Source organism: Ranitomeya imitator, chromosome 4, assembly GCF_032444005.1.
Source record: "Ranitomeya imitator isolate aRanImi1 chromosome 4, aRanImi1.pri, whole genome shotgun sequence".
Lineage (NCBI taxonomy): Eukaryota > Metazoa > Chordata > Amphibia > Anura > Dendrobatidae > Ranitomeya > Ranitomeya imitator.
In genome coordinates, this window is record NC_091285.1 from 57,442,684 (window position 1) to 57,461,665 (window position 18,982).

Here is an 18,982-nt window from a genome sequence, read left to right on the forward strand (position 1 = left end):
TAATGTACTTTTATTTTCAAATTCCCCACCCTTGCTTCTTCACTCTAATTTTCAGTGTCTTTTCTGTTGTGTAAGTGCCAGTTGTCAATTCTGATGCATGCTCAGTATGGTCTCCCTGCTAACCACACTCCTTCACTGCACTCCTTTGCTGGCTTGCAACACTCCTTTGTTGTGCTCATCGACATCATCACCACACTCCTTCACTGCACTCCTTTGCTGGCTTGCAACACTTCTTTGTTGTGCTCATCGACATTATCACCACGCACCTTCATTGAGCTCCTTTGCTGGTTTGCAACACTCTTTTGTTGTGCTCATTCACAACATCACCATGCACTTTGACTGAGCTCCTTTGCTGGCCTGCAACACTCCTTTGTTGCACTCATTAATATCGTCGCCACGAACCATCACTGAGCTTCTTCTCTGGCTTGCAACACTCCTTTGTTGCGCTCATTCACATGGTCACCATGCACTTTTCATTGAGCTCTTTCGCTGGCTGGTAACACTCCTTTGTTTTCTCTCATTCATATTGTCTCCACGCACCTTCATTGGGCCCCTTCGCTGGCTTGCCACACTTTTTTGTTGCTGTCCTTCGCTGGCTCGCCAAATCTCTTTACAATGTATGCAGTGACTAGCAACAATCTACTCTGCATGCGTCAAAATGGAAACCAGCACACCACAGTAAATGAAAATGAAACTGGTGAGCCAATGAGTAGGCACAATAAATTTGCGCAGTGAGTCTGATAAGGAGCGCAACAAGGAGCATTGCAAGCATGAAGAACATACTGAGCATATGTTGGAACTGGCAACTGGTTCATGCTTAGTAGAAAAGACACAGCCCGGCCTCTATAGAGAATGTGCCTGATGACATCTCATTTTACAACAAAGAAAGCAACTGTGGGGAGTTACCACAAGATCGCCTTCCATAGTCGCTTTGTTTCTGAGCGGAAAAGAATGCCGTGGGGGTGACAGCAGCCTCTACTGATGATGATCCATTTGAGAACCCTAAGTGCTTGCTGGGATCCTCAAACAAATCGTCCTTGGCAATAAATAAAATGAAAAAGCTGACTGGAAAGTAGAGTAGAGATGCAAGAGAGGGGGATCTGTATATGAAGTACATTAGAAAAGTCCAAAGAAGGGAAAAGTAATCCAGCTAGACAATCACGAAGGTTGCTTTATTGACGCGTGAATGATATGGATAAAACATTGACACGTTTCAGGTGAGTGCTCCGTTAATAGTTGGGGTGTACTCACTTGAAATGCATCAATTTATTATCCATATCTATCATGATTCATGATGTTTTAACTTTCCACTGATTTTTGTCCTTATTCACACATCAATAAAGCAACCTTCGCGATTGTGGAGCTGGACTACTTTTCCCTTTTTTGCACTTTTCTTCATCAAGGCTGTTGAGTTTAGGTCAGGAGATCCACGAAACAAGGATGTGTGAATCTGACCTAAGATACTGTACATAGTAAAAGATCATACAGAAACATAGAAGTTGCCCCATGTTATCCATGAAGGTTTTAGGTGTCTAAGTACAAAGCAGATCCATGTGAAACCACTTTGTGCTATCCACGAGGTTTAAAGAAGCTGAAAGAGTAGAAAGTCTTTGTGATTACAAGTAAAGTGTTTTAAGTTGGGCTAAAACCACTTGCAAGTGGCAATGTGCATATACAGACCAGTCACTGGGGAAACTAGTGAACGTAGTCTGTCGTGATCTGATTTCACACCTTTTCGAGTTCCAAGGTCTTCAAGACTTTGCGAGCTGGAGACGAAAAGAAAAAAGACATTAAGGATTACTTTGTAATTGTTTTATACGTTTGCTGTAAATGTCCTTAGCAAGACATAAGCTTTAACTGAAAAAGAGTAATCAGTAAGTCTCTAGCTAATATTATCTTATGTATCAGGATTATTGCAGGTTTTATTCTTCAACCGTTACTTAAGTGGTTTGCTTGGCTTAGACATTTCCATCGTCAAATACTTTATTTATATAAAGTATTTTTATTCTGTAGACAGGTCTCTTTGTCAGTTTGGTGGAGCAGAGAATGGTCAAAACAAGCAATCTATTGATTTTAATGGTTAGTGTGTAATGCTTCACTTTTCCTGTGGTGGCGCTGCAAGGGAACTGATCACCAGCTGGCTGGTTTCCCTGCAGATAAATGCTACATTTCCAACAAGTATTCAATTTATTATCCAGCAGTTTATCCTAAAAAAAAGGAAATATCCAAAGACAAACAACCCTATTAATTACAAAGGAAGAAGCCATTTTTTAAATTAATGTATTTTTGGAGGTTAGTTGACCAGCTACTTGGTTTTATGCAGGGGACACATCTGTGGAGGAAATTGAGATCAGCTATGGTAGGTTCACATAATTATGCCCTCTCTCTGGCAGGAAAAGAGCACTCCACCTAAACTTTTCATACAAAAGCTATTAAAGGGAACCTGTCACCCCGAAAATCGCGGGTGAGGTAAGCCCACCGGCATCAGGGGCTTATCTACAGCATTCTGTAATGCTGTAGATAAGCCCCCGATGTTACCTGAAAGAGGAGAAAAAGACGTTAGATTATACTCACCCAGGGGCGGTCCCGCTGCTGGTCCGGTCGGATGGGTGTCTCAGGTCCGCTGCGGCGCCTCCCATCTTCATTCCAAGACGTCCTCTTCTGATCTTCAGCCACGGCTCCGGCGCAGGCGTACTTTGTCTGCCCTGTTGAGGGCAGAGCAAAGTACTGCAGTGCGCAGGCGGCGGGCCTCTCTGACCTTTCCAGCACCTGCGCACTGCAGTACTTTGTTCTGCCCTCAACAGGGCAGACAAAGTACACCTGCGCCGGAGCCGTGGCTGAAGATCAGAAGAGGACGTCTTGGAATGAAGATGGGAGGCGCCGCAGCGGACCAGAGACACCCATCCGACCGGACCAGCAGCGGGACCACCCCTGGGTGAGTATAATCTAATGTCTTTTTCTCCTCTTTCAGGTAACATCGGAGGCTTATCTACAGCATTACAGAATGCTGTAGATAAGCCCCTGATGACTGTGGGCTTACCTCACCCGCGATTTTCGGGGTGACAGGTTCCCTTTAACCCTGCTGTTCTGTTGGTCAAAAATGACCGACTTTGAACTTCAATATTCTTTTAAATATTCAAGATGCGGCTCTGAAACCCGTGGCCGACCGACCCATCCTCATTTAAGTCAATCAACCACAAGTTTCAGAACCGCATCTTGAACACCCCAAAAAATACCAAAGTTCAAAATAGGTCTCCCCAGACCGAACAGAACAGCAGGGTTAAAGAGATGTTAGCATCTTAGACATTTGTGGCATAGCTACAGGACCTCCCACCGCTGTGGCCCACACCTATCTTGGGAATCTCCATCTTGTGCCGTCGTGAATGTAGAGATGACCTCACATGGGCCGTCTATCTTCATTTACTTATATGCATCTTCTGAAAATTGCTGAGCAAACACAGTCAGAATTTTCAAAACTCACATAGAAGTCAAAAGGGAGAGCCGTGCCTTGCTCGGCATTCTCTCCATTCATGATGGTGCAAGATGGAGATGCATTCTCAAAACAAATTTGGAATCTGCATGTGTCATATATTTATGCCATAAATGTCTGAGAAGTGAATTCCCTTAAGGCCACGTTCACACGTTCAGTATTTTACATCAGTATGTGTAAGCAAAAACCAGGAGTGGGTGAAAAATACAGAAGTGGTGACGTGTTTCTATTATACTTTTCCTCCGATTGTTCTTCTATCGATTTTGGCTTACAGATACTGATGAAATATACTGACCAAATACTGAACGTGTCAACATGACGTAAAAAATGATGTCATTATGCAAGTACTATTAAATGGATATTTTAAGATTAGAAAAATGTTCTTCTGGTTTTTCCTAAACAGGTCCATGAGGTGCGGGTATGGGTGTCTAGTTTTACGATTCAGCTTAGAACACCCGAATAGAGCTGAGTGGAGTAAGGGGACAATTTTATGGACAGTGTCGAATGCGGGTGCCAAGGGCCCACCATTTATCAACTCCAGGGCCCCACTTTTCCGCTACATGCAAATGTGACATTATCCTAAATCACAAATTTAAATAACAATGAACTGGGTGGATTGTTAAATGAATAAGATGCCGCCTTTATCTGTACATAGTGATTTCAGTATATTGTGCCCAGTACTGCTCATATAAGAGGGTGGGGTCCCACTCTGGAAAAGCGGCCCACCGGAGGATTCTCATGTCTTCCTGTGGGCCAGTCCAAGCCCGCTCATGGACCCTGTAGAAGTTCCTTATTAATCAACTACTTATACATTTTTTTTGCGTATTATATAGCAAAACTTCCCTATAGATTCCAATTATATTATTATAAGTAATCATCTGAAAATGTAGAATTATGTTGCATTCCATCTGAATTTATAGAGCACTTGTTCACTTCACTATATAATGTGCGATATAATAATACCAACATTTACTGACGCAACATAAATAATGGATTTAGGTAACAACGGCTTCGCTTACAGCATAAATAGTTGTAGAATTTTAACTAGGCCACTTACAATCGCAAGAATCCCGCTGGGAGACCTAAAGCTAGTTATGCCTTTTTCTAAATTGTTTTTTATTGTATTCCCTTCTGACACATTAAGATGCATTTCTACCTAACAGAAAAAAGCCTCAGTAAATATAAGTCTTTCAGTTATTCCCTTCCGTCAGCTTGTTCATAATTCTATTCAACCATTTCTTAGTTATGGCTGTATCTGGAAAAGCAGCCTTACAGTTGTCTAAAATATTTAAAAAAAAAGTTTCTGCTTTCTTTCAAAAATAGCGCCACGCTTTTCCACAGGTTGGGTGTTGTATTGCAGCTCAGCATTAGTCACTTTAATAAAGTTAAGCTGCAAAACTAGCTAAGACCAATGAACAGGCTTCCTTTGTGAATGAAAGCTGTTGTGTTTTTCCTTTCTTGGACCTCCCTTTAAAAGGTGTTCTCAAGGAATAGAAGGAAAATAAAGAAAGAAAATGTAATCATGAATAAATTCCAAAATACATTTAATTAGAAAATCAAATTTGATTTGTCTACGGAGGTGTTCACTATAATACTTTAACATGGCAGCCATCTTTACATTTATATTAATCTGTCCTACATTGTTAATAGGACATGTGCCTGTGAGCATGTGCAGTAGGATGTGCCTGTGAGCATGTGCAGTAGGATGTGCCTGTGAGCATGTGCAGTAGGATGTTCCTGTGAGCATGTGCAGTAGGATGTGCCTGTGAGCATGTGCAGTAGGATGTACCTGTGAGCATGTGCAGTAGGATGTGCCTGTGAGCATGTGCAGTAGGATGTGCCTGTGAGCATGTGCAGTAGGATGTGCCTGTGAGCATGTGCAGTAGGATGTGCCTGTGAGCATGTGCAGTAGGATGTGCCTGTGAGCATGTGCAGTAGGATGTACCTGTGAGCATGTGCAGTAGGATGTGCCTGTGAGCATGTGCAGTAGGATGTGCCTTTGAGCATGTGCAGTAGGATGAGCCTGTGAGCATGTGCAGTAGGATGTGCCTGTGAGCATGTGCAGTAGGATGTGCCTGTGAGCATGTGCAGTAGGATGTGCCTGTGAGCATGTGCAGTAGGATGTGCCTGTGAGCATGTGCAGTAGGATGTGCCTGTGAGCATGTGCAGTAGGATGTGCCTGTGAGCATGTACAGTAGGAACCTCTGGAGATAACCTATGCCATATACAGCACACAGTAGCGGAGCATCCTCCTGCACATGCTCTCAGGAACCAGTCCTATTAACATTGTAGGACAGGTTTCTAATATTAAAAAGTCGGCTGCTATATTAATGCTCTATAGTGATTTTTTTTTTTGAAAGCCCAAGGTCGTGCTGTATACCTGAGTGCGCTAAAAAATGACTAATGATAACACAGAAAAGAGCATTAGGATGTGGTGAATCGTAGCCCTCCCAACAGGAGAAAGACTCCCAATAACCATTCCCCATTCCTCCAAGCCAGAAAACCACCGCAAGGGCCAGAGACTTGTGATCACTCCTAGCTAAACCCCATTTTGCTCCCAACATCTGCCCAAGCGAGAACTAGAAGACATCGATGGTCGGCTCCCTTACTAAGAGAGGAGAGAGCCACGAGTCAGGGGAGGAGCGAGAACCGATGGCCACACACTACGCCCTAGACCAGTCAGGCAGGAGCCCATAAGGGAACCTAACCAGGAAAAGTCCTTGTGACAGACAAGGGTGACACACAGAGGAAAAACAATCAAATAATGAAGGTTTTCTAGTCTAATACGACCAATACCTTAAAAACTCCCTTTCCTAGCCAAAAGGACCGGAAAGGGGTGTGTGATGAAAAAATCTAAAAAAAGTGAAGTACAATGCAAAGTGCCATAAACTCCAGTGGGTTTCTCATGCCCAGTGAGTTAAGGTGCCCCAGTTTCCCCACTCCTAGGGGACTTCGCACCTCGGCCTCTCAAACTTTCCAACTTTCCCGACCTAATGTCTGTGATCCTGAAGGGCCAAGTTTTCAGCCGGATAACTACATAAGCCACCTGCTGTACTTCCTACTGAACCCAGGGTGCGTAATCTGTCGCCTTTTTCGAACGATACTGCACTTGATCTTTGCCAAAACTAATAATAAATTTTACTTTTCTAATTAAAATGATTTCTAAGTTTGTTAAATAATTACATTTTGTCTTTATTTTTTTCTTCTCATGGAGATCCCCTTTAAATATAGCCTTCACTCTAGTTGTCACCCAGCTTCTTAGGATTCAGAACAGTAAAAATGGCTAACTTGTGAAATGAAATTTCATCCCGCGCCATTTTTTGTTAACTAGTAGATTTGCCATTCCAGAGGCCAAGAAAGCTGGATAACAACCTTTTGGAAGCTGTAATGTCTGCCATATTAATTATTATAATGCTTTTCCTGAAAAATATATATAAAAAAAATAGATGAATAGAATTTTGAACATCAATGTGCCAGAAGGGGTAACATAATTAAATGAAGGCATTAAATGATGCAGAGTTTTCAGGCAGGGTTCTTTCTGGCATAATGTTATATCTGTCAGTATTTATACATTACTATGTTTTCTACCACAAATGCTTCAAGTGAATGTTCACCGACCCTCACTTTAGCTCCATGTCATCTTTAGTTGCAAATTAGTTTTTATTTAATACAGATCTTCAATTCAAATAGTTACATACAGTCTTAAAGGAATTCTGTCACCAGTTTTTTGCTACGTAACTTGAGAACAGAATAAAGTAGAGGCTGAGACCCTGATTCCAGTGATGTATCACTTGCTGGCCTGCTTGCTTTCATTTTGATACAATCCCTGTTTTCTCTACTGCAGATCTAGCAGTGCTCAGAATACTGAGCCCTGTATAACTCCGCCCACACCATTAATTGGCAGCTTTATGTGTACAGTGACAGAAAGCTGCCAATCAGTGGTGGGGGCGTGGTTACACAGAACAAGTTGACTAGGAGGGACAGGACACCTAGTCCTGTTTTGATAATCTCCTGCTCGTAAAACACTAATATTGAAACAGTAGCATACAGCCCTGTCAGTGACACATCACTGAAATCAGGATCTCTTCCCCTACATCATGATGCTCTCAGATTACACAACACAAACCTGCTGACAGACTCCCTTTAAGATATAAAGTTCTGTTTGTCTGCGCCCACCACTAGAGGGAGCTCAGGAGTTTACTACACACCGTCTTATTATTGAGATCTATGTGTACAAGTATGCAGTGAGCTTCTATGCTCCTCCTAGTGGTAACTGGGATATTTTGTGAAATTTGTATCACAAAAAAATGAAACCCCAGCAACTATAAAGATAAAATTAAGTAACTATTTAGCACAGAATTTTGGATCTGTTTGAGTAAAAACAAGCTTGGATCAGTTCTGTGTTTAAGCTGTTGCCTCTGCATTCACTTCTGAATTGTCCATTAATTACACAATCATCGTTATTTGATATGCAATCACTTTCCATTATCTCTATTCCATCACCTATCGTTTGATGCAAGAATGAATGTAGCGTTGATCATCGTACCTTTTAAGGCCTGGCTTCTGCGTCTTCTGCGGTGACCAGTCAGTGTTCGGAAGCTTTATCTATAAAACAAAGGAACAGGGAACAATGAAATCGTACACATCACCCCTTTGTTCTTTGCCTGATGAATGCACAATTAATTTTTTTTTTTTGCTAGGACGAGTGTTTTCCTAGCTCATCGAGACCCCCAACTGGCAAGATTTTTAGCATATCGCTGCATGAGACCAATTTGCATACACTCATCCTTAATTACATTTAAATGGAGATGATTTGCAGGTGGCTTGGTTAGAATGAAAATCTGATATATTGCAGGAAGGATTTGTATTGTAGATAACAAAAAACTGTAAAACCCTTATTTTTTTTCTGTTTTAAAGCAGCCATCACGTTTTAAATAACAAGAGTCATCATCTGTTTCCAAATATTCTGTCCACAAATGTGTCGACTGCTTAGAATACTTCTACTCCTGGGAATGATCACGTGTGTGAACCAAATGGCTTTATCAAAAAGTAATCGAACCGGTAGGTTTTATAGAAAAGGGAACCTGTCACCGTGTGGATTAAACTTGAAGTACAATTTTTGTCAATCCAATTAGGGAAGTTGAGACATGTTTCCTTGCAGCTCAGCTCCTCAGGGGTGGGGTTAACTTTTTTTCTGATTATTTTCCATTTTTTATCACTTTAGGTGACCTATTAATGGTGGTTCTATTTCAGATTATAGCATTGAAGAACAGTTTGAGTCCTAATGGAAGGTTTACCTTTTCAAATAATCTGTCACGGCAAATAAAATGTCATTACAGCAATGATTTTGTGCTAAAAGCAAACGATTTATGGGACATTCACCATCACTTATGTTTTGGCATGATGGAGAGACTGCATAGAATACTTGTTATTCTAGAACCATTATGCAGGCTGTCACTCATGCCTATGGAGGCGTGATTTGAAGATCCAAGGCAGGACTATTCTGGGGAAAGAGATACCCCATTGGACTAATCCTGCTTCATTAAAATGAACCACTTGGATATGGAAGTAGTGATGTGACTGTGTAGCCACTTGTCCACCAATAAGAATTATACCTTTTTCGTAGAGATCCAACGTGCCAGTCATGAGAAATCTAGAAGCCATATGCTATACAGGCTTATAGTGCACTTAGGATGTGCCAATACATTTCGAAGAAGAAGTAGAAAGGCACTGACACTCCCCCACTGCACTTCTTGTCTGATTTGCATATGGCTTCTAACCTAGATTTCTCATGACTTCTACACACCCATGCCACTACTTCTATATGTAAAAACATACTGACAGGGTCCCTTTATGCATATACCCAAAATAAAACTACATCGCAGTAGTAAATGGCATGAAACACCTTATTAGACTACAAAAAATATCTGCACCCATAGGGCTATAGTTGAAGTTGGGGACAGTTAGGGGACCTGACGAGTTTCCTTTGAATGCATCATCATCTTCTGATTTATTTTCTCAGACTCATTGACTTCCCATGATGGCTGCAGAGACCGGAGGATTCCAGCCGAATGGAGAAGCAGGCCATTGACTGGGAAGTGTTCTAAGTCCAAGCCAGGCACATGGTAGAATTGTGCATGTTAGGTGTACAACTCCTTCATACTGTAAGTAGTCGTGCTAGAGAGTGCACCTCTGTTATTTTTTGCCTTTTTGGGGGCATATTCTGTTCTGAGACACTTTTTTGGCCTGTGCACTTTATCTACATAGCTTTCCACATGCATGTATTCAAACAGTCAGGTCTGGGTCCTGCTCTTTCCCCGTCTATATCGAAGAAAGGATAGCCGTGGAGGTTCCGCACGGCTGGTGGTGGAGTCGATAAATACAGGTTCACACAAATAGGTTTTCTGATGTTTTATTTTGTCAACGCGTTTCGAAGTTTATACACGTCTTCATCAGGTCAAAAAAACATTGCCAACAACATGGCACACACACATTTAGAACCCTGAGGTTTCAATTATTGGGGCCAAATGGACACATAAAATGTCATATTGGTGCAAATAATTGAAACCTCAGGGTTATAAATGTGTGTGTGTAGCATGTTGTTGGCAATGGATTTTTGTCCTGATGAAGAAATGTATAAACTTCGAAACGCATTGACAAAATAAAACTCCAGAAAACCTATTTGTGTGAACCTGAACTTAACGATTCCACCACCAGCGGCGTGAAACCTCCACAGCCATCCTTTCCAGTAATTTCTCCGGTTCTATGACCCTACGCTCTTTTCGGTGTTGTGTGGTCACAACCTAATCAAGTTAGCATAACCTTTTCTAAATAATTTAATTTCTAATTGGATAAAACCCTATTGCGCTTTTCACTTCTTCCTAGCCAATTGTAAATTCTATTTTGAGGCCTACTGACAAGTAGAGGTGAACTACAAGAGTTAGGGACCATCCTGTTTGGGTACACCTTGTCGCGGTGGGATGGCTTGTACGCTCATTTGATCTAAATAGTGTCAGCTATAAGTACATTCTTATTTTCATGTACTATTACTATTTATTACTTACTGCAGGGTATTTGCTCGTTTTGGTTTAATCTTGGATTCTATCATTTGATTTATTTTTTCAGACTATACTGAGATATTCTAGGACAACCAAATGCCACGCACTGCTCTGTGAATCCACGGATAGGCGAATTCCCAAAGATAAAATTTATTGAAGAAAACAAGAATTTGCAGCTTCCTCAGGTTGCTTTTAACTAAGGAAGATGAATATCTTGCACCAAAGCGTGTTGTGTTTACATTTTTGTTTTTATTAAATTTTATTTTTTGGAATTTGATTCTACATTTTTTCACAGAGCAGCGACCAACCAACCTCAATCTGTTTTATCTGATCAATTTACCCTTTATTGACCTCCTGCTAAGATGACTGCAGAGACTTGTGGATTCCAGTGTAGGGTGCTTTCACAATGCGTTTTGGTACTCATTCAGTGGAACCGTCAGGGCTTACATCCGAAACCCCCGCAAAACGGGATTCAGATGGGGTCATAGACTAAAATGGTGCCGACAGAGCAAACATGAGCTCTGCTGTGCATCATTTTTGGGCATATACGCCTACTGGAGATGCAACCAAAGAAGTGTAGACAGCGTCCAGTCCAGGGTGTTGAATTAAAAAAATATGAAGCTTATTCCGCATAAACAGCACAATATTTTGGCCCATAGTGGGTCTTTTTCAAGTATCCCAGACACAGTCTACTACGTCTGTGTGTCCACCTCCAGTAGACGTATACGCCTAAAAATTATACACATTCGCTCTGTCGGCACCATTATAGTCGGCGCATGTATCCGAAACCCGATTTGCAGGGGGTTCAAACATAAGCCCCTATGGGTCCACTGAACGGGTGCCTAAATGCAATGTATTGCACCTAAATAGGGCAACAGCCCCTCACTGGGGATGTTCCAGGTCCCAGCCATGCACATTGTAGACTTGTGCCTATTAAGTACACAGCTCCTTGATACTGGAAGTTGTTGTCACATTATTAGGCAAAAGGAATTAGATGTATATTTTTCGGGATCCATGGGGCTTTTTTTTTTATGTATAGGCAATTATAAAGGCGATATCCCTCTTCTCAGTGTACTCTATGCAGCTGCTCCAATAATTCCATCTGGTGATGCTTTAAGTTAGATGGGCACAATCCAATTAACGACTTCAGCACATCCATTTCAAAAATGTCAAATATATTAACAGATAATTTACAGTCACCCATCACCCTTATAAACCCTGTCACTTTAAATTAGGCTCCCTATTGATTTAACATGTTAGACAACAGATTTAAGGTAGATTTGCCCAATTGAGGAGAAGAAAGTAAATGAAACAGAAGAGACGAATATCTCCAAAGCATGACATGGCATCATGGTTCCCAGATTTGGCGAGGAGCTTTCTATAGTAGAAATTCCACTATCATTGATTATATTCCCTTTATTAGCGTCTCTTGTTTACCGATTGCATTGGAAGTCTGCTCACTGTATCCACAATACCCTTGCTGTAATTGCGTTTACTTTCTATTCTAAATGATGAGTCAAAGCAGTAACGTGGTGTTCTAAATTGACTTTTACGGCAAATAATGCATTTGTAAATGAATGCAAGTATTTCTTTCAGGGTGCTGGAAAAAAATGGATAGTTTTCCACGTTACTTGACAACCATTAATTCTGATTCATAGGGTTTTATATCTGCACAAAAAATATACGCGGTTATGAAATTCTTCCCAATGCAACACTGCCACCTTCTGGACACATGACACGCGCATACAGTTTCCTGCTTCAGTTGAACTTAAAAAGGGTCAGTAAAACTAATATGGAGTTATATTAAATTTAATTCATAATATCCACACAATCCAATTAACAACTTCTGCACATCTATTTCAAAAATAACCTTGTTAATTATGTTAACACATAATTTGCTGTCACCCATATGGGGACCATATGCTTATAATGTACAAAATAAGCTGATCTGAGCATCTGTTAATATTCAACATCTAAATAGCCACAATTTTAAAGTAATAGGCTTACTGAACCTCCTGTGGATATGGGAATCAGAAAATGGACAAATGGTAAATGGTTAAATATTCATCAAAGATTAAGCAAAAATGTTTGTTCTAATAGGCACTATGTTCTGTACCATTCGCAATGGCATTGATACGATAACTTAGATAGTAATTCGATTTGCCCTGCCCTTGTCCAGCATCCAGTCTTGTCCTCTGTGTCGGCCAGTCTTCACTTCCATGAATCTTGGTGCTTATTGTAATATTGCAGGGCCACAAGTGCCCAGAATTCTGAAACAAGGACGTCAAGGGCAGAAGAGACGACCAGCTTCCAGGAGATGGTCATGGACGTGGAGAGTGCAATTCACATTGCTCTTCTGACTAATGCCTGCAGTCGAGCCGCAGGGACTCTGAGCAACCTTGCATCGCTCTCTCACCGAAAATGAGGACTTCACTTGTGGCTCCACCGTTTTGGCAACGTTGAGCGGCCCACAGGTTGCATCTCTACCCAAGTTACGAAATATCTGATTGACCTGTTATAGAAGTTCATAAGGTTGTTCTGAGCTAGGTCGAGATATGGCATATTTCGTGTAAATTTGACGTTCACACTTCTAAAATGAATTCAGCATCTTAAAATCGGCAAATTTTTCCACACATACTCATAATCTTTTTGTTGCAGGAATGCGCCAAACAATGCAACAAAACATGCAGTCACCTTACTTACTGGTTTCGGGCAGGGTGGGCTCTCCTCCTTGAGTGACAGTTCCGGTGAGGAGCAGAGCTGCATTATTAGTTGAACTATAAAGCTGAGCACAAGTTCTGCTGTAACACATTCAGCTGTCATTTACACACAGAACTGGCAAGGCACTGGAACAAGCATACAGCTCTGGACAGTGAGAGCCATGATGATGATTAAGTAATCATACTAGAGAGCAGGTACGGACTGGGACTGAAATTCAGCCCTGGCATTTGAAATCACACAGGCCCATGCTGTCCCCGTCCCCCAAGCACCAGATGGAATATATCACTAATATTTTCCTGGATGGAGGAAAGCAAGATTTACCACATGACCAATATTTCTAATGATTCCCGTGGTCTGCTGGGATAAGTAATGGAGTCAGTGACTTTGTGCTCCTTCCCAACTCTTAACAGTATGTGTGTCCTGAGAAAACAAATTATGTTAATAAATCTTCTAATATATAAAGCTGAATGTGTGTGTGTGTGAGTGTGTATGTATGTCCGGGATTGGCATCTGCACCGTCGCAGCTACAGCCACAAAATTTTGCACAGTCACACGTCTGGACCCTGAGAGCGTCATAGGCTACGTTGTAAGGTGAAATTTTAACCCCGTGCTTTCCAATTCACCAAACAATTTTGCCCCTATCTACATAATGGGGAAAAAGTGAAAGGAAAAGTGTTGGAGGCGTCGCAGCTACAGCCACAAAATTTTGCACAATCACACGTCTGGACCCCGAGAGTGTCATAGGCTATGTTGTGAGGTGAAATTTTAATTCCGCGCTTTCCAATTCACCAAACAATTTTGCTCCTATCTACATAATGCGAAAAAATGAAAGGAAAAGTGTTGGAGGCAAATTGACAGCTGCCAGATGTGAACAAAGGGGACTTAAAGAATGAGAGCGATGGCGCCAAAGATTATATACCGTACAGTTGCTAAGGTGGGGCCCTGTTATGTAGGCAATCCAGTGACACAGTGCGCCAGCAATCAGAGCACATACAGTGATCTGACAATAACCCAAAAACAATAGAACGAGCTCTGAGACGTGGAATCTCTGTAGACCGCAATACCTGAACCTATCCTAACACAACTAAAGGCAGCTGTGGATTGCGCCTGTCACTACCTATGCAACTCGGCACAGCCTGAGGAGCTGACTAGTCTGAAGATAGAAAAACAAGCCTGACTTGCCTCAGAGAAATACCCCAAAGGAAAAGGCAGTCCCCCACATATAATGACTGTTAGCAAGATGAAAAGACAAACGTAGGGATGAAGTAGATTCAGCAAAGTGAGGCCCGATATTCTAGATAGAGCAAGGATAGCAAAGAGAACTTTGCAGTCTACAAAAAACCCTAAAGCAAAAAACCACGCAAAGGGGGCAAAAAGACCCACCGTGCCGAACTAACGGCACGGCGATGCACCCTTTGCGTCTCAGAGCTTCCAGCAAAAACAAAAAGACAAGCTGGACAGAAAAAGTAGCAACAAAAGCAAAGAAGCACTTATCTAAGCAGAGCAGCAGGCCACAGGAAAGATCCAGAAGCTCAAGTCCAACACTGGAACATAGACAAGGAGCAAGGAAGACAGAATCAGGTGGAGTTAAATAACAAAGCAGGCAACGAGCTCACCAGAACACCTGAGGGAGGAAGCTCAGAAGCTGCAGTACCACTTGTGACCACAGGAGTGAATTCAGCCACAGAATTCACAACAGTACCCCCCCCTTGAGGAGGGGTCACCGAACCCTCACCAGAGCCCCCAGGCCGACCAGGATGAGCCACATGAAAGGCACGAACAAGATCTGGAGCATGGACATCAGAGGCAAAAACCCAGGAATTATCTTCCTGAGCATAACCCTTCCATTTAACCAGATACTGGAGTTTCCGTCTAGAAACACGAGAATCCAAAATTTTCTCCACAATATACTCCAATTCCCCCTCCACCAAAACCAGGGCAGGAGGCTCAACAGATGGAACCATAGGTGCCACGTATCTCCGCAACAACGACCTATGGAATACATTATGTATGGAAAAGGAGTCTGGGAGGGTCAGACGAAAAGACACAGGATTGAGGATCTCAGAAATCCTATACGGACCAATAAAACGAGGTTTAAATTTAGGAGAGGAAACCTTCATAGGAATATGACGAGAAGATAACCAAACCAGATCCCCAACACGAAGTCGGGGACCCACACGGCGTCTGCGATTAGCGAAAAGTTGAGCCTTCTCCTGGGACAAGGTCAAATTGTCCACTACCTGAGTCCAGATCTGCTGCAACCTGTCCACCACAGAATCCACACCAGGACAGTCCGAAGACTCAACCTGTCCTGAAGAGAAACGAGGATGGAACCCAGAATTGCAGAAAAATGGAGAGACCAAGGTGGCCGAGCTGGCCCGATTATTAAGGGCGAACTCAGCCAACGGCAAAAAGGACACTTAATCATCCTGGTCTGCAGAAACAAAACATCTCAGATATGTCTCCAAGGTCTGATTGGTTCGTTCGGTCTGGCCATTAGTCTGAGGATGGAAAGCCGAGGAAAAAGACAGGTCAATGCCCATCCTACCACAAAAGGCTCGCCAAAACCTCGAAACAAACTGGGAACCTCTGTCAGAAACAATATTCTCAGGAATGCCATGCAAACGAACCACATGCTGGAAGAACAAAGGCACCAAATCAGAGGAGGAAGGCAATTTAACCAAGGGCACCAGATGGACCATTTTAGAAAAGCGATCACAGACCACCCAAATGACTGACATCTTTTGAGAAACGGGAAGGTCAGAAATGAAATCCATCGAAATATGTGTCCAAGGCCTCTTTGGGACCGGCAAGGGCAAAAGCAACCCACTGGCACGTGAACAGCAGGGCTTAGCCCTAGCACAAATCCCACAGGACTGCACAAAAGTACGTACATCCCGTGACAGAGATGGCCACCAGAAGGATCTAGCCACTAACTCTCTGGTACCAAATATTCCAGGATGACCAGCCAACACCGAACAATGAAGTTCAGAGATAACTTTAGTAGTCCACCTATCAGGGACGAACAGTTTCTCCGCCGGACAACGATCAGGTTTATTCGCCTGAAATTTTTGCAACACTCGCCGCAAATCAGGGGAGATGGCAGACACAATGACTCCTTCCTTTAGGATACTCGCCGGCTCAGATGAACCCGGAGAGTCGGGCACAAAACTCCTAGACAGAGCATCCGCCTTCACATTTTTAGAGCCCGGAAGGTACGAAATCACAAAATCAAAGCGGGCAAAAAATAACGACCAACGGGCCTGTCTAGGATTCAAGCGCTTGGCAGACTCGAGATAAGTAAGGTTCTTATGATCAGTCAATACCACCACGCGGTGCTTAGCTCCTTCAAGCCAATGACGCCATTCCTCGAATGCCCACTTCATGGCCAGCAACTCTGGGTTGCCCACATCATAATTACGCTCAGCAGCCGAAAACTTCCTGGAAAAGAAAGCACATGGTTTCAACACTGAGCAACCAGAACCTCTCTGTGACAAAACCGCCCCTGCTCCAATCTCAGAAGCATCAACCTCGACCTGGAACGGAAGAGAAACATCTGGTTGACACAACACAGGGGCAGAACAAAAACGATGCTTCAACTCCTGAAAAGCTTCCACAGCAGCAGAAGACCAATTAACCAAATCAGCACCCTTCTTGGTCAAATCGGTCAATGGTTTGGCAATGCTAGAAAAATTACAGATGAAGCGACGATAAAAATTAGCAAAGCCCAGGAATTTTTGCAGACTTTTCAGAGATGTCGGCTGAGTCCAATCCTGGATGGCTTGGACCTTAACCGGATCCATCTCGATAGTAGAAGGGGAAAAGATGAACCCCAAAAATGAAACTTTCTGCACACCGAAGAGACACTTTGATCCCTTCACAAACAAAGAATTAGCACGCAGGACCTGGAAAACCATTCTGACCTGCTTCACATGAGAGTCCCAATCATCTGAGAAGATCAAAATGTCATCCAAGTAAACAATCAGGAATTTATCCAAATACTCACGGAAGATGTCATGCATAAAAGACTGAAACACAGATGGAGCATTGGCAAGTCCGAACGGCATCACTAGATACTCAAAATGACCCTCGGGCGTATTAAATGCAGTTTTCCATTCATCTCCTTGCCTGATTCTCACCAGATTATACGCACCACGAAGATCTATCTTAGTGAACCAACTAGCCCCCTTAATCCGAGCAAACAAGTCAGATAACAATGGCAAGGGATACTGAAATTTAACAGTGATCTTATTAAGAAGGCGGTAATCAATACATGGTCTCAGCGAACCATCCTTCTTGGCTACAAAAAAGAACCCTGCTCCCAGTGGTGATGACGATGGGCGAATATGTCCCTTCTCCAGGGATTCCTTCACATAACTGCGCATAGCGGCGTGTTCAGGCACGGATAAATTAAATAATCGACCTTTAGGGAATTTACTACCAGGAATCAAATTGATAGCACAATCACAATCCCTATGCGGAGGTAGGGCATCGGACTTGGGCTCTTCAAATACATCCTGATAATCAGACAAGAACTCTGGGACCTCAGAAGGAGTGGATGACGAAATAGCCATAAATGGAACATCACCATGTACCCCCTGACAACCCCAGCTGGATACCGACATAGAGTTCCAATCCAAAACTGGATTATGGGTTTGCAGCCATGGCAACCCCAACACGACCACATCATGCAGATTATGTAGCACCAGAAAGCGAATAACTTCCTGATGTGCAGGAGCCATGCAAATGGTCAGCTGGGTCCAGTACTGAGGTTTATTCTTGGCCAAAGGTGTAGCATCAATTCCTCTCAACGGAATAGGACACCGCAAAGGCTCCAAGAAAAACCCACAACGTTTAGCATAATCCAAATCCATCAGATTCAGGGCAGCACCTGAATCCACAAACGCCATGACAGAATACGATGACAAAGAGCATATCAAGGTAATGGACAGAAGGAATTTGGATTGTACAGTACCAATGACGGCAGACCTATCGAACCGCTTAGTGCGCTTAGGACAATCAGAAATAGCATGAGTGGAACCACCACAGTAGAAACACAGACCATTCAGACGTCTGTGTTCTTGCCGTTCAACTCTGGTCATAGTCCTATCGCACTGCATAGGCTCAGGTTTAATCTTAGACAATACCGCCAAATGGTGCACAGATTTACGCTCGCGCAAGCGTCGACCGATCTGAATGGCCAAAGACATAGACTCATTCAAACCAGCAGGCATAGGAAAACCCACCATGACATCCTTAAGAGCCTCAGAGAGACCCTTTCTGAACAAAGCTGCCAGCGCAGATTCATTCCACAGAGTGAGTACTGACCACTTCCTAAATTTCTGACAATATACTTCTATATCATCCTGACCCTGGCACAAAGCCAGCAAATTTTTCTCAGCCTGATCCACTGAATTAGGCTCATCGTAAAGCAATCCGAGCGCCAGGTAAAACGCATCGACATTACTCAATGCAGGGTCTCCTGGCGCAAGAGAAAATGCCCAGTCCTGAGGGTCGCCGCGCAAAAAAGAAATAATAATCAAAACCTGTTGAATAGGATTACCAGAAGAATGAGGTTTCAAGGTCAGAAATAGCTTACAATTATTTTTGAAATGAAGAAACTTTGTTCTATCACCAAAAAAACAAATCAGGAATAGGAATTCTTGGTTCTAACATAGATTTCTGATCAATAGTATCTTGAATCCTTTGTACA

At 42.7% G+C, this 18,982-nt stretch overlaps 1 protein-coding gene across 2 annotated transcripts in view; it reads right to left on the bottom strand.

Moving 5' to 3' along the window:
- The window catches only part of LOC138675469 (protocadherin-10-like), a 177,669-nt gene that overhangs the window by 57,594 nt on the left and 101,093 nt on the right, over positions 1-18,982 (bottom strand). Inside the window, exons 2-3 of one of the 2 annotated variants that reach the window (XM_069763757.1) lie at positions 8,037-8,095; positions 1,681-1,766 (exon numbers count right to left, since the gene is read on the bottom strand). In XM_069763757.1, coding sequence (XP_069619858.1) covers positions 1,681-1,766; positions 8,037-8,095 — 145 coding nt within the window. The remainder of the gene's footprint in view (positions 1-1,680; positions 1,767-8,036; positions 8,096-18,982) is intronic. The other variant, XM_069763758.1, reaches the window with a different exon arrangement.